The 14,592-nt window shown below is 29.5% G+C and overlaps 1 protein-coding gene across 1 annotated transcript; it reads left to right on the top strand.

Annotated features, from left to right (window-relative positions):
- Positions 1 to 12,551: 12,551 nt before the first annotated feature.
- Positions 12,552 to 13,253, top strand: LOC114280359 (agamous-like MADS-box protein AGL63). The gene has a single exon (XM_028222718.2). It carries the CDS (start codon positions 12,552 to 12,554, stop codon positions 13,251 to 13,253), a length of 702 nt encoding a protein of 233 aa, XP_028078519.2.
- The last annotated feature ends 1,339 nt before the right edge of the window (positions 13,254 to 14,592 follow it).

Below are 14,592 nucleotides of genomic sequence, written 5' to 3'. Positions count from 1 at the left end.
AATTTGTTAATTTTTTATTATTATTTAAATTGCCAAATGGGCCTTCGTCATTAGAGTTTTTTATTTTTATTTTTTTTAAAATTTTAAATTTCAATTCACACGAGCTAATTGGAAATAACATGTCTAAATTAATAATGGTGAAAACTTAATGAGTAAAATGGGTAATTTTACAATTTGAGATCTATTTTGTATTTTAATATATTTTATTGAATGACTTATTATCAAATATACAATGTATTAAGTCTTGAGCTTTCCGATTAAAAAATTAAAATAAAAAAATCATGCAACTAAACACACGTCATCTTATTCAGACCATATTATACACCTTACAACCAAATATATAACTTCCTCTCCACACATCATTTCAAAATAGTGAACAAAAAAATATAAGTATTTTGTTGTATGATTTAAATAATTTAAATTTTAAAATAATATTTTTGTCTATTAAATTAGGCTTCAACATTTTGACAACCATATGCAATCTAAGATTATAAACAATAGGAAGTAAATAGATAAAATTAATATTTTAATAATGAAATAGAAAAATAACGATAACTTAGGGATAATTGTTTGGATCAACTCATTTTTCTAAAAATTAAGTTTTTGTTTTCGGTATTTTTTTTTTAATTTTTAGTGATCTTTTTAAATATTTATGCAATTTTTTTTTTAAATACATCTAATCTAGATACACTTAAAAATATAATAGTTGTAAAAAAAAAACACTTACCAAATACAAAAAAATTAAAAAATGAAAATTTAGTACATTCTAATGATTTTTTTTTATAAAAAAATTGTACAAATTATAAATTTTTTAAGTATATCAAAATTAAGTAGATCTAACAAGTAAAAAAAATTAATAAAAAAATCACTAAAACTATAAAAATATGAATTAAAAATGCAAAAAATCATTTTAAAAAATTCACCAAACATAAATTTTCTTTCCTTTTTCTTTTCTTTTATTGACGTTAATTCTGTTAGGCAAAACGCAGCTCATAAAATCTCAAATCAAATATGGCAATAAACGAACAACAAACAACTCAATTGGATTTTGAGATGGACAATTTTCCAATGTTAATTGAGCCCTGTTACCAGCCACAACCATAACAACAAGTTATTCAACCGAATTTTCAGATGGACAATGTTTCAATGTTGATGGAGCCTTGTGTCACGGCCTTGGATTTTCCAAGCCAACCATGCGGCCTTAGATGCTTATCAACTCACTTGGTTGCACCTAAGTCAGCCTTCCTCACTCGACCACATCCGTTTGGCAAGATGGTTTGTGACTAAAATAGTCACAAAAGGCAAAATATGCTATTTTAGTCACAACAAACAAAACATCACATCCAACCTATAATCATTACATTCTTCTCTCACAAAAAAAATTAAAAAAACCAAAAAGTCAAAAAGTCTTTCCCAAAATAGCTAAAAAAGCCAAAAAGTTAAAAAAGTCAAAAAGCTAAAAAGCCAACCCACTCCCCAAACCAACCCTAAAACATAAAGTTTAGGTGGAAGAATGTATTCACTATACAAGTATAGTTGTGTACAAAGCTTTACAAGGCTCTCACCCTCACAAGTGCTTTACTCTTAGAGCTCTCTTGGATCCCCTACAAATGAGACTCCTCCCCTTATATAGCCATCTACCTCCTCAATGGATGGCTAGGATCATTTTGATCCAAGGGTTACAAGTTCTCCTCTAGAACCCTCCATAGAAATATCTAGGACAACTACCCTTCTACTACCTTCTAGAATTCTCTATACTAGTGCAGTACATTGTAGGCTTTTCTATGATATTCTAGGATGTTCTAGACCCATCCAGACTCTTCTGGACCCTCCAAGGTTCTTCCACCATATTCCAGAATCTTTCAAGCCACTCCGGACCCTTCCACCAAGTTCTAGAGCCTTCCAGCATACTCTAGCTCGTTCTCACGCCTTCTGAAACCTTCCAGCGCCTTTGGCATACCTCAAACGTTGCTCTTTGTGTCACAGAAATTCTCGGGACGTGACACTTGTTACCAACCACAACCACAACAATAAGATACTCAACTGAATTTTGAGATGGACAACCTTTCAATGTTGCTTGAGCCTTGTTACCAGTACCAATTTGGCATTTTCTGATCTGTTGAGAGAATTCATACACTTTTGTTGTTTTAGATTTATGGGTAAGCTTTATAATTATACTAGGAATTTAGGAAAGTATTGGGGAATATCATCATATTCATAGCTGTATTTTATTTGAACTTAGCATTTTTGTCATTAGCAATGTAACTTTTTCCAGGAATTTCCACAAAAAAAATTGGTGAATGTATAGAGGTGTGTCTCAGTTTTGTCTTGCTAGAGGTCTAGCATTCTTTAAATATGATAAATATGATGTATACACATTTTCTTTATTTGGTGATCAACATCTATTTGTGTCACTTTCTACGTTGCCTCATATTATATGCAGAACTGCTTTAGTGCAATGTTGACGAGCCATATGCATCTGGAGAAGTTGAGTTTTTAACTAAGAAAGGACCCATCATTTTCAATCACTTTCACAACTTCTACAGTGGATTGGAATGAAGACATAATACAGATTTTAGGATCATTGAATAATCAAAATCAATAAATATCAATTACAAATATTCAGTTGATTTGTGTTTGTCTTGAAATTTGAAAACAATATAATTAGTTTCATTCTTTTGATATAATTATATTAATCTGTTTTAAGGTTCTAATTTACATCACTTTCATCAAATTTTTGTCAATCGTATAAATAGGGGAAAAAGTAATATTATTATCTATTTTTTATAAAAATATATATTTATCTTTATTTATTTCAGTAATTATATCAAAAGTATGATCCTAATTATATTTTTTTTAAACTTGAGTATAATTTATCATAAAAGTTACTAGTTAAAAGAGTGATCAATAGTTAAATGACACTACCAACAAATATCATCAAACATTAAGCCATAAAATTAAAATTTATGGCAATGACACTACAACAAATATAATTTTAGAGACAAAAATTTAGCAACAAAATCACTTTTTAATAACATAATATTTTAGTTTTAAAAAATATCATTTTTTTTAAAAAAAAAATTTAGTGACAAAATTGGACATTTAATAATGAATCCTTATCCATTTGGGACCAAAATTTTCTTCTAAAAAAAGTAAATGGACGAAATTATTTTATTCCTAAAAGTAAACTATTTATTAGGGACGTTTTTTTAAATTTGTCGCTAAAAGTATATTTTTAAAATTTTTTGTAACAAAATTTACTAAACCAAATAATCACTCTTTCATTAGATATTCAATTCTCCTGAATTTCTCAACATCGGTATCGTTTGTAGAGAAAATACAGAAATCCATAAAGCTAAATTCACGCAACAAAAAAAATGTAAAATTTATTTTATCCTCTTGTAATTTAAACTACTAATACATTGTGACTTAAACTCCGAATATGTTACTTTTAATGGTTCAAATATTGTAAGAAAGCCCCACCCATGTGATTTTAGACTAAAACATAATTGTTAACTTATATGTAGGGCTGCAAACGAACCGAGTCAAGCTTTGTTGAGCTTGAGCTCGACTCGTTTACTTATCGAGTTTATTGAGCTTGAGCTCGGCTTGATAATTTTTTTTAAATATTATTTAAATAAAAAATATTATTTAATATATACCATTACGGAGAGAAGGAGGGCGGAAGGAAGATGTTTCCAATGTTCGTCTACGGATTTAGAAAAAATAAGAATGTCGTCAATGTATACGATGGAAAATTGACTAAAGGGATTGAATATTTCATTTATGATGTTTTGAAATTCACTAGGTGCATTTTTTAAACCAAAAGGCATAACATTCCATTCGTAATGACTAAAGGGTGTAGTAAATGCAATTTTATACCTATCGTTAGGGTGAGTTTATATTTGCCAAAATCCACTTTTAAGATCAAATTTACTAAAAATGACGGCTTGACTAAGATGTTTAATTAAATCTTTTTTATTAGGAATTGGATAGCGTATCCATTCTAAAACTTTGTTTAAAGGTTTATAATTGATGACTAATCTTGGAACACCATGTTCAAGTTTAGCATTTTTATTAACATAAAAGGCAAGACAAGACCAATGTGACTTACTTTTACTAATGATATTATTTTTAAGTAATTCATTGATTTCTTTTTTACGCATTTTGACTAATTCATTATTCATTTGAATTGGACGAGATTTAGTAGGAATTTGGCTTTCATCAAAAAATTTAATATAAAGAAGTGTAACTACATGTTTTTTTCTCTATACCAGAAAGTACTAGGTAAAGTAGAACAGATAGTAGTTTCCAAATGGGCTTTGAATTGTTCAATTTTAGAAACACGAATGGGATTTGTTAATTGAGATGCAACTCTTTTATATTTGACTTCTTCCTTAAGAAACTTAAGTTGTTTGGTCAATCGGTAGATAGATTGGATATGGAACATTCTTTTAAGTGATTTAATTCCTTGATTTTAGAAGGAGATAAGAATTTAAAGTTTACTGTTTAACCAAAAGCTTGTGTTGTTATTCCATGATTAGTGGTAGTGAAAGGGTATAATAAAAAGATAAATGGTGTTCTTAAAATGATTTTGTCTGTCATATTTTGAACTAAAACAAATGATGTTTTAAAACAAACATTATTTTGACAAATATGTACTTTAGGTAATTTATATTTAATATACATTTGACTTCCATTAGCATAACTTAATTGTTCACTAGTTTTATGATAATATTTTATGGAGATTAAACCTTCTTGCATACAATTTAAATCAGCGCCAGTATCAATTAAGGCTATGACTTCTGTTTCAAAATCATTAGTAACTAATTTGAATTTCGAATGCCATTTTTGAATATTAATTCTATTAATAATATTTAAACGATTACTGTCATCGTGATTATCACTGTCATGATGAGATTTAGTTGATCGATTATCAAAGATGACATGGTTGGGATCGTGATTAGAACTAGATTCATCAGAGGAAGTATCATTATTATTTTGGAAATCATTAAGGGCTTGTTTGGTTTGTTTTTGGGAGAGTTGTTTTTGAAAAAAAATTTGGGGAGAGAGTTTAGAAATTTTTTTGGTTTGTTTGGTTGTATATTTTGGGAGAGTTGTTTTTTTGGAAGTTTAGGATGATTTGATATTTTTGGAGAATTTGAGTAGATGTGTGTGAGAGAAAAAGTGATTGATTGATGTGTAAGAGAGAGAAAGCGATTTTGGAATTTTTTTGAAAAAAACTCAAACCAAACAATTTTAAAATTTTTTTTTCTAAAACTCATCTCTCAAATGCAAACCAAGCATACCCTAAGACTTTTGTTGATTTTTAATATTGCAATTTCTTCTTCTAATGATTTGATTTTTCTTTAGTTTTTAATTCTTTAATTGTTAATTTAATTTGGTTGATTTCTTTCTGCAAATCTTGTAAGGTTACTTTTTTATGGTGAGCTTTTTTGAATATTTCTAAAGTAGAAGTTAAACTGATAATTGGTTTATCTTGATGAGGGTTTTTTTTTTTTTTTTTTTTAAATCTTTGTTCATTAGTAAGGATTTTAATTTATTAGTATATTTTCTTTTTAAGTTAGGATTGTCTAGTTTATGAATTAATTCAATTAATGAATCTTTTTCTTGCTGGGATTTATTAAGTACAGTGACCTGTTTACAGTAGGTATCATTACATCTTAGTTTGATTGGATCATCATCAATATTATCAGTGGGAGAATAATAGCCAGAAGTAATACTAGATAGATTAGGATCACTTGATGAGGTACTAGATGGATGAGGAGAGTGATTCGGGGTATTAGTTAAGTTAAATATTTCAAATATTTGACGTTGATTTTCTTTAGTAATGTGTAATTGGTTAAGTTTGTTCTTTAGGTTGGCTTAGCTTTACATTTGTTAGAATAGTGACCCTTTTTATCACAACTGTAACAAGTAACATCTTGGGTAGATTTTGACTTCTTAAAGCTTTTAGTTTTCTTGTGATATTTTTTGTTAGGTTTAGCATAATATTGATCGTGTGATTTAGAGGATGAATGTTTTTTACGATATTTCTTATATGGTTTTGGAAAATTTTTATTTTTCATATGCGTTTTACACGATGGGGCTTGTAACGCCCTAAAAAAAAGTACAAATAATTCATTCCAAAGACTTATGAACATCATAAAATAATATACTTAATTCATCAGAGTTTGTATTACATGCTTTATATATTCATAAATATTCATCTTGAATCTATAGCATGTAATATTAGATTAACAACAACAAAGAAAATGCCTTACAGGCTTAAATCTTTCCAAGAAGTAACTTGGTTACAACAAAAGAGAGTCATAAGCTCTTTACATGTAAAGCCCTCGGTTTGAATAAACATTTAGCACAAAAAAATAAAATAAAATAATAATAATAATAACAAAATAGAGCCTTCAGCCCATAGTCCTCCCAAACTATGTCCTTTGAAGTGGCATGTCACTTGTACCTGAAAATGGTTTCCCAAGTAGGGTGAGCCAAAACCCAGTAGAGATATACTAACACAATGTATGAGAATTAACTAAGATGTAAGCATTAGTTAAATGTTCAATACTTAAAAACCAAGTGATATCTTTTCATGACCAATCAATAACAACATCATTATCTCATTCCATTTCCATTCATACATTCAAATCAACTCATAAATATAGTCCTTTGTCATCTAAACAATCCCAAACGAGACTACAACTTATTTGTTAACAATTCAATAGCAACTATTATTCAAACACTTCACTTTTCTTGCCATTTTACAGAATTCTCATTTGAGGGAATCGGCACCCATATATATATATATATATATATAAGATTTCGAGACTTTCACCCTAGACACTCTAGCCAATTTAATTTTAAATGAAGTCCATCCCCTATCTCCTCCCAAACAATGGAGTACGTCCCCTATCTTCTCCCAAACAATGGAGTACATCCCCTATCTTCTCCCAAATAATGATACATATATAATGTATTTAAGAACGTGTCATATACAATGACTACCCAATTCGCATATTCAACAATTTAATCAAACCGTCATATTCAATGACATAATTCATATGATTAGTTTCAGTTTACCTAATCCTTATACAGTTTCTACAACAATCATAGCTATCCTCCACCGATAGCCTAAAACAGATATACAATCTATCAAACAGATAATTTATCAAATTTTCCATAGTGAGTGATTTATCAATCCAACTATACCATTCATTCACACATCCTCCCAATTTCATATTTACCATAACAATTTTATTATTCATACAAAATAATATTTAACACAAATTAGGGTTATTTTTCCCATTTTTTCAAATATCAATCCTAAGGCCAAATTTCACCAATATAACCTATGTAACCTCATCTTCAATACCCACATATATATTTATGGAAACAAACATAGAAATCCCTCTTTTAAATTTGAACCAAAACCCTAGCTTCACCCAAATCTTTCCAAATTCCACCATTTATACAAAATGACAAATACCTAGGTTAAAACCCATATTAAAGAGTAGAATATCCCTACCTCAAGTGTAGAAACCCAAAGCAGAGAAGGAAAAACTTTGAAGATGTCCAAAACTCAACCTTTCTTGGATCAAATGGAAGCCCACAAGTTGCTCTACCTTTTTCTCAAAGGGAGTAGAGTAGAAACCCTTAGATTCTAGGAGATTTGTAGAGAGAAGTAGAGTTTTAGAGAGAGAGGGAGCTGGATTAGGGTTTTTGGCAAAAAGGAAATCAAAAAGTGATGTAAAAAGACTCAACTGCGAACTGATATAGGCGACCTTTGCTCGAGCGAAGGAGTTGTCGCTCGAGTGACCAAACAGAACAAATGACCTCGCTTGAGCACAGAATACACAGCTTCAGAAGTTTTACAAACGCACACGCTCGCTTGAGCGCAAGAAACCTCGCTCGAGCAAAGAAGTAATTTCACCAGACTCGCTCGAGCGCAAGAAGCCTCGCTCGAGCGAAGAACTTCACCCTTTCTAGAAAATCTATGTCTGGGAAAGAAACCTGAGAACTCTCAAATCTTGCTCGAGCGCAAGAAACCTCACTCGAGCGAAGAAGCAATTTCTACAAGGCTCGCTCAAGCGCAAGAAGTCTCGGTCTAGCGAAGAAGCCAAAATCTGGGCAACAACAATCAAAACCAACTAACAACCAACCTGATCCAAACACGCCCAACATATTCCAAAACTCAAATTTAAGGGACTAAGGAGGAAAACAAGACATGGACATAATATTTAACCACGGAACCCGAGTCCGAAACATAATAAAGGTCGGGTCAAAACTGAGATCGCTATAGGAATATAGGGGGTAGACCATATTGTTCACAAAAGTTACCTACTTCATATTTAGCCTTATGTTTATCTCTAGTTGCTTTTTGCCTAGGTTTCATATCAATACACATTTTCAATCATTCTTTCTGAATAGTACTGATTATATCACCATAAGTTAGTTATCATATTCAATAATACCAGTAGGTTGACTAAGGACATCTCTAATTTTATGGGCAAAAAGACTAGGTAATCCATTAATAAATTTTTCTTTCCAAAATGATTTAGTACAATCATCTCTAAGCATAACTCTAGAAGTAAAGACATCTTTATACCAACGAAAATCACTTAATGTAGGGCAAGTTAAATTACTAAGGTGATCATGGATGCGAGAATGAATATTAGTATGTGTTCCAATAAAATGTTTGATTATGGTAAATATTAAAGTGTTAATGCCATCAAGTTTACTTGTTCCTAAGTCTTCATTAAATACAGGGAAGTCATTTTCACCAACTTGGATTGCATTTTGAATATCTTCACGCATATCCCTAGTGAGATATTTGTCCCGCCAAGATTTAAGCATACTAGTAAAACCAAAGGTAAGTAAATAGACGATTTCAGGTTGAGTGTAGTCAGGATAATTACTAAGATAACTATTAGCTACCATAGACATGTGATTTGACTTTTGAAGAATTTGCTTTTCACTAAGACCATCAATATTCCATTCATACAATTTTTTAGCAGAAACAAAAAATTGATTGCTAATATTAGTTTCTTCAAATTGAAGATCAGGTAGAGTTGGTTTATTATACCAATTTTTTGTAAGAGTAGCAGGATTAACTTTCGGATGTACGATTCGATTAAGATGAGTAGTTTGAAATTGTTGTGCTAATTGACTAATTTCATTAGTAGATGTGTCAGAGTCACTAGTAAATTCTAAAGGTGGCTGTTGTGTTAAGACAATAATTCCTTTGTCGTTAGTAGGGGTAGATAACTTAGTAAATAAATGTTCAATAGTTTCAACAGTATTAGTATCTTGAGTAACTAGACTTAACCTTTTTCTAGTGCTAGGAAGATTAATAAGAGGTTTGTTTAAAGGTTTACTAGTTGATGTGTGGCTAGTTGAGTAATCATCAAAATGAGTTTCAATTTTATCTAATTGTTTACCAATAATTTTTAAACATTGATTTGTATAATTATTTTGTTCAATCACTTTTTTAATTTTAGATTCATCACCAGGAAGTTTAGAAGGAGAAGCATGTACAAGTGATCCTTTATGTTCAATGAGGATGGTTTCTAAAGGAGGATGACTAGAAGAAACAGTAGTATTAGGGGAAGTTTTTCATTTAGTTTTTGTAATAGTATTTAATTTTTTATAATAATTTTCAAGATAATCAAAGAAATTGACTTCAGTACTGATTTCATTCATAAATTTATACACTGTCTTAATTATTTTGGATTATTGTTGTTCACTATAAGTATGCCTATAAATCTGTTGTTTTAATTTATTATCTTTAGATTTAAATTCAGAATGAAATTTATTAAGATCTGGAATAAAATGTTTACTAAGAGTTAACAATTGTGGATTAACTGGAGGAATGACTTCAAAGTCTGTTTGAGTGGGTGAATCTTGAGATGTGGTATCTTCTTCATGAAGATGTGTGTGTGTTGAATAAACAAGTTTACTAATTTGAAATGTAGAGGAGTTATCGATTCCTTTTAATTTACTATTAGCAGTATGTAGGGGTTGACCAATAAAAAGTTTTCGATCTTTGCGAGTAAATAAAGAGGTACTAAAAATTTTATCGTCATCAGTAGGGATACTAGAGGTACTACGACGAGAGGAGTGACTAGTTAGGCGATTAAATCGTATGTGAACTGAACCATCATTGAATTGTTGGATTTGTCGGACATCATTTTGATCAGATTGGTGTGGTTGAGAATAATTTTCATTGACTGTAATCCATTCATTTGGAAGAGTTATATCATTCCAACATATGGTTTTACGAACTTCTATGTTTGTTTTACTAGTACTACATTGAATAAGTAAGGTTTTGTCTTTTGGACTTTTTACTAAAGCATGTACATTAAGATTTGTTTTAATACATTTATAATAAATACGGTATATTAAAGAAATAGAATGGGCACCACCAAGTATTCTAGTAAATGTGCCAGAAACCTGTATGCTTAATATAAGAGCTTTTAAGATGTGAGGGTCACGAAGACTTAAAGTAAAATCAGGAAAACAATTAAAATGGACAGGTCCTTGTTGAAGTCCTGATTCCATCATACCGATTAAACTTTCATGATAATTAATAAATCGGGCATCGCGTAAACATAATAAAACAGAGGAATTAAGTCCTTGTTGTGTTAAAGGTTTGACCGCTACTTGGATTAATCCTATATGGATAAAATTATGACCAGCGGATATATATTTTTTAATTGATTCTTTACTTAGCAGATGACATGTTTCTTGAATTTTAGTTAAAGCATAGACTTGTTTGACAGTTTTTACACGCAAATCAATATTAAAGGATGCCTTTAAAAACTGATTTTATAAATTTCTTTAATAGGTACTTTAGGGATATTCCAACTTAAATCTATTTTAACATCTTGGAATTCATGTTCTTCTGCATTTATGACTGTGTCATCAGGTATAGGAGCTAATGTTGTAGAGCAAGAGCTAACTGAAAAGTTACTTCTGAATTGGAATTGTTTGGGAACAGGTGTTAACTTGTCATGCTTGTTGGGTTATATCAAATACCAGGACAGCTCTGTGTCCTAGTATTTAGTATTTATTATTAAGGTAAATTACAAATACACTTCTTGAGATTTGATTAAAATATGAATCGTCTCCTATGATTTTGAAAATTACATTCCACCCCTGAGATTCCTAATTTCATAATAAATGGCCTATTTTATTAATAAATCATCAAATCAATTAACAGTTTTTAATGATGTTAAAAATATTTTTCAATTAATAATTCAAGTAATTTTATTATTGTACAGGAGAGCAATTATGAATTTCATTTTTTTAGTTAATTTTGTTAAAAAATTCTAATAAAGGGGTATTTGTAATTTTTCAAACCACAGGGGACAATTTGTATTTTAAGCAAACCTTAAGGGGTGTATTTGTAGTTTACCCTTATTATTATTATTATTACTCTTTCCATTTTAAAATATTATTATTATTATTATTTTTTATTGTTTCAAAATATTAGTCATTTTTCTTTAAAATTAAGGAATAAAATAATATATATTTTTTAATTTTCCATTTTTTTAAATTCATTAACAATACAAAAAATACAATTATAACAATTGATATTTCTAAAAAATGTACTATCAAAGGTTAGTTTTGAAAAATTAATATTTTTAAAATGTAATAATTGTACTATAAAAAAAAAGTTAAATTCTCCAAAAAGGACTATTATTTGAGGACGGATGGAGTATTGTTATTATTTTTAACGGTATAAGTGTTACTCCATCTGTCTCAAAATAATAATAATTTTTGAGGAATCTAACTTTTTTTGATATTATAATTATTACATTTTAAAAATATTAATTTTTTAAAATTACCCTTTGATAGTATTTTTGAGAATATCAATTATCATAATTATACTTTTTATGTTATTAATGAATTTAAAAGAAGGGCAAAATAGTAAATTCATATTATTTTATTCCTTAATTTTTGAAAAGAGACTAATATTTTGAAACAATAAAAAATAAAATAAAAAACAAATATTTTAGAGCAAATGAAGTTATTTAATGTTAAAAGTGTTAATTTCACTTTATTCCTTTAACTTTTATTTTTTAGGTAAATTATAAATATAATCATGAAATTTGTTTAAAATTCGAATTACTTTCTATCAAGTCAATTAATAGGTGTTAATAATGTTAAAATTATATTTTAATTAATAATTAAGTTAATTTTTTAGAACCTCCCAATAGAATAGAATATTTAATGCTTTTCTTCTTCTTCTTCTTTTCTTTTTTTTTCTATTAATTTTGTTAAATAAAAATTTTTGACAATAAAATATTTATAATTTTTAGAATTACAAAAAATCATTTATATTTTAGAATTACAAAACTTTCCAAATCGGCAACAAAATCTCAAATCAAATATATGGTAATAAAGAATATCTTCCAAAAGATTTGAGTCTTCCAATCTATAACTAGGGTATTGCTCTCTCTCTAGATTGTATCATCTAATTTTCTTTCACTCTACTTGTGTCTGTTGGTTGATTTGCAAGTGCTTCGTTTATCACGATGGAGGATGATGAAAAGGGTAAGAAACCCATGAAGCGAATTGAGAACAAGAAAGCTCTGAGAGTTACTTACATGAAGAGAAAGAACTGTGTTATCAAGAAGACAATGGAGCTCTCGATTCTCTGCGATATCAATGTCTTCACACTCTGTTTCGGCCCCAATGGAGAGGTCGACACGTGGCCCCAAAACCCAAACGAAGTGAAAGCTCTGATCAAGATGTACAAACAGTCTGCCAAGAAAAGCCCGGTTAGGAAAACTTGTGAATCTTCTTTTTCTGATTGTTGTTTGGGTGCTGAGAAAGTTGCCAAGAAAGTTTTGGTGGGGAATGAGGATGGTTATGGTTGGCTTGATGGGTTATCGGCAGAGTCGGCGATGAGTTTCTTGGGAAAGTTGGAGTCAAAATTGGAGGTTTTGAAAGCAAGAATCGAGTTCTTGAAGATGGTGAAGGAGCAAAAAAACAGAGGGGTAGTGGTAATGGGGAAAGAAACAGAGCAAACTTCTTGCTGGTTTGATGATACGAATGCGATCGACAATTTGCAGAAAAACAGAGGAGTAATCGTAATGGGGAAAGAAACAGAGGAAGCTTGTTGGTTTGATGATACGAGTGCGATCGACAATTTTGAAGAGGACGATCTTGCAATGTTGCTTGAGCCTTGTTACCAGCTTGAACCCTGTTACCAGTACCAATTTGGCATTTTCTGATCTATTGAGAGAATTCGTACACTTCTGTTGTTTTAGATTTATGGGTAAGCTTTATAATTATACTAGGAATTTAGGAAAGTATTGGGGAATATCATCATATTCATACCCGTTACATTTTTGTCATTAGCCATGTAACTTTTTCCAGGAATTTCCACAAAAACAATTGGTGAATGTATAGAGGTCTGTCTCAGTTTTGTCTTGCTAGCATTCTTTAAATACGATGAATATGATGTATACACATTTTCTTTATTTGGTGATCAACATCTGTTTGTGTCGCTTTCTATATTTCCTCACATTATATGCATAACTGCTTTAGTGTCATGTTTTTTTTTTTTTTTTAATTTTTATTTTGTAGTGCAATGCTTTAGTGCAATGTTAATGAGCATATGCATATGCAGAAGTTGAGTTTTTAACCAAGTAAGAAAGGATCCATCATTTTCGACCACTTTCACAACTTCTACAGTGACTTGGAATAAAGATCAAACACAGATCTTAGGGTCATTTAATAATCATAATCAATAAATATCAATGACTAAATATTCAGTTAATCTGTGTTTGTCTTGAAATTTAAAAATAATATAATTAGTTTTATTCTTTTGATATAATTATATTAATCTGTTTTGAGGTTCTAATTTACATCACTTTCATCAATTTTTTGTCAATCGTATAAATAAGAAAAAAAAAATTATTTTTTTAATTAAAATATATATTTATTTTAGTAATTATATAAAAAATGTATGGTAATTATATTGTTTTTAATCCTCAAGAGAGGAGAGTGTAATTTATCATAAAAGTTATTAGTTAAAGAGTTATCAATAGTTAAATATTATATTTTTCTCCCCTTCTAGACAATTACCAATTTTAGTCGAGTAATTACCGGATATAGATGGACCAAACAAAGAGTTTGGTGGCAGTGAGCCCCCCAAAAAAAACTTCACAAAAAATATTATTTGGCCAATCCTATTTTAAGTATTTATAAAAATAAAAAAAATATTTATAAGAATAAAAATAAAAAAAGCATTTTGGCCTATACAAAATTTATCTAGTTTTATTTTGGTCCCTTGAAAATCTATATAATTTTAATTTGATTCCTCCAAAATTTATATAATTGTATCCTGACATCTTAAACTTCACAGAAATTTAATTCAACATGTCTTATCAACAAAAAAAGATTAATTATTGGATGCAATGTTGTATCTAAGTAAATATAGACTTTTCACCAATAAACCTTTTTAAAAGGCAGTATTTCAAATAAATGCTGTGGGGGATAAAATATTGGCCCAAACCCAAAGTAATTAGGCAAAGCAAACCAAAAGAAAATGGAAGGCCCAAGTAAATT

This window comes from Camellia sinensis, chromosome 15 (genome assembly GCF_055761805.1).
Source record: "Camellia sinensis isolate YWXY chromosome 15, ASM5576180v1, whole genome shotgun sequence".
NCBI lineage: Eukaryota > Viridiplantae > Streptophyta > Magnoliopsida > Ericales > Theaceae > Camellia > Camellia sinensis.
Note: the sequence above shows the minus strand (reverse complement) of the source record. Positions and strands in the feature narration are given on the sequence as shown.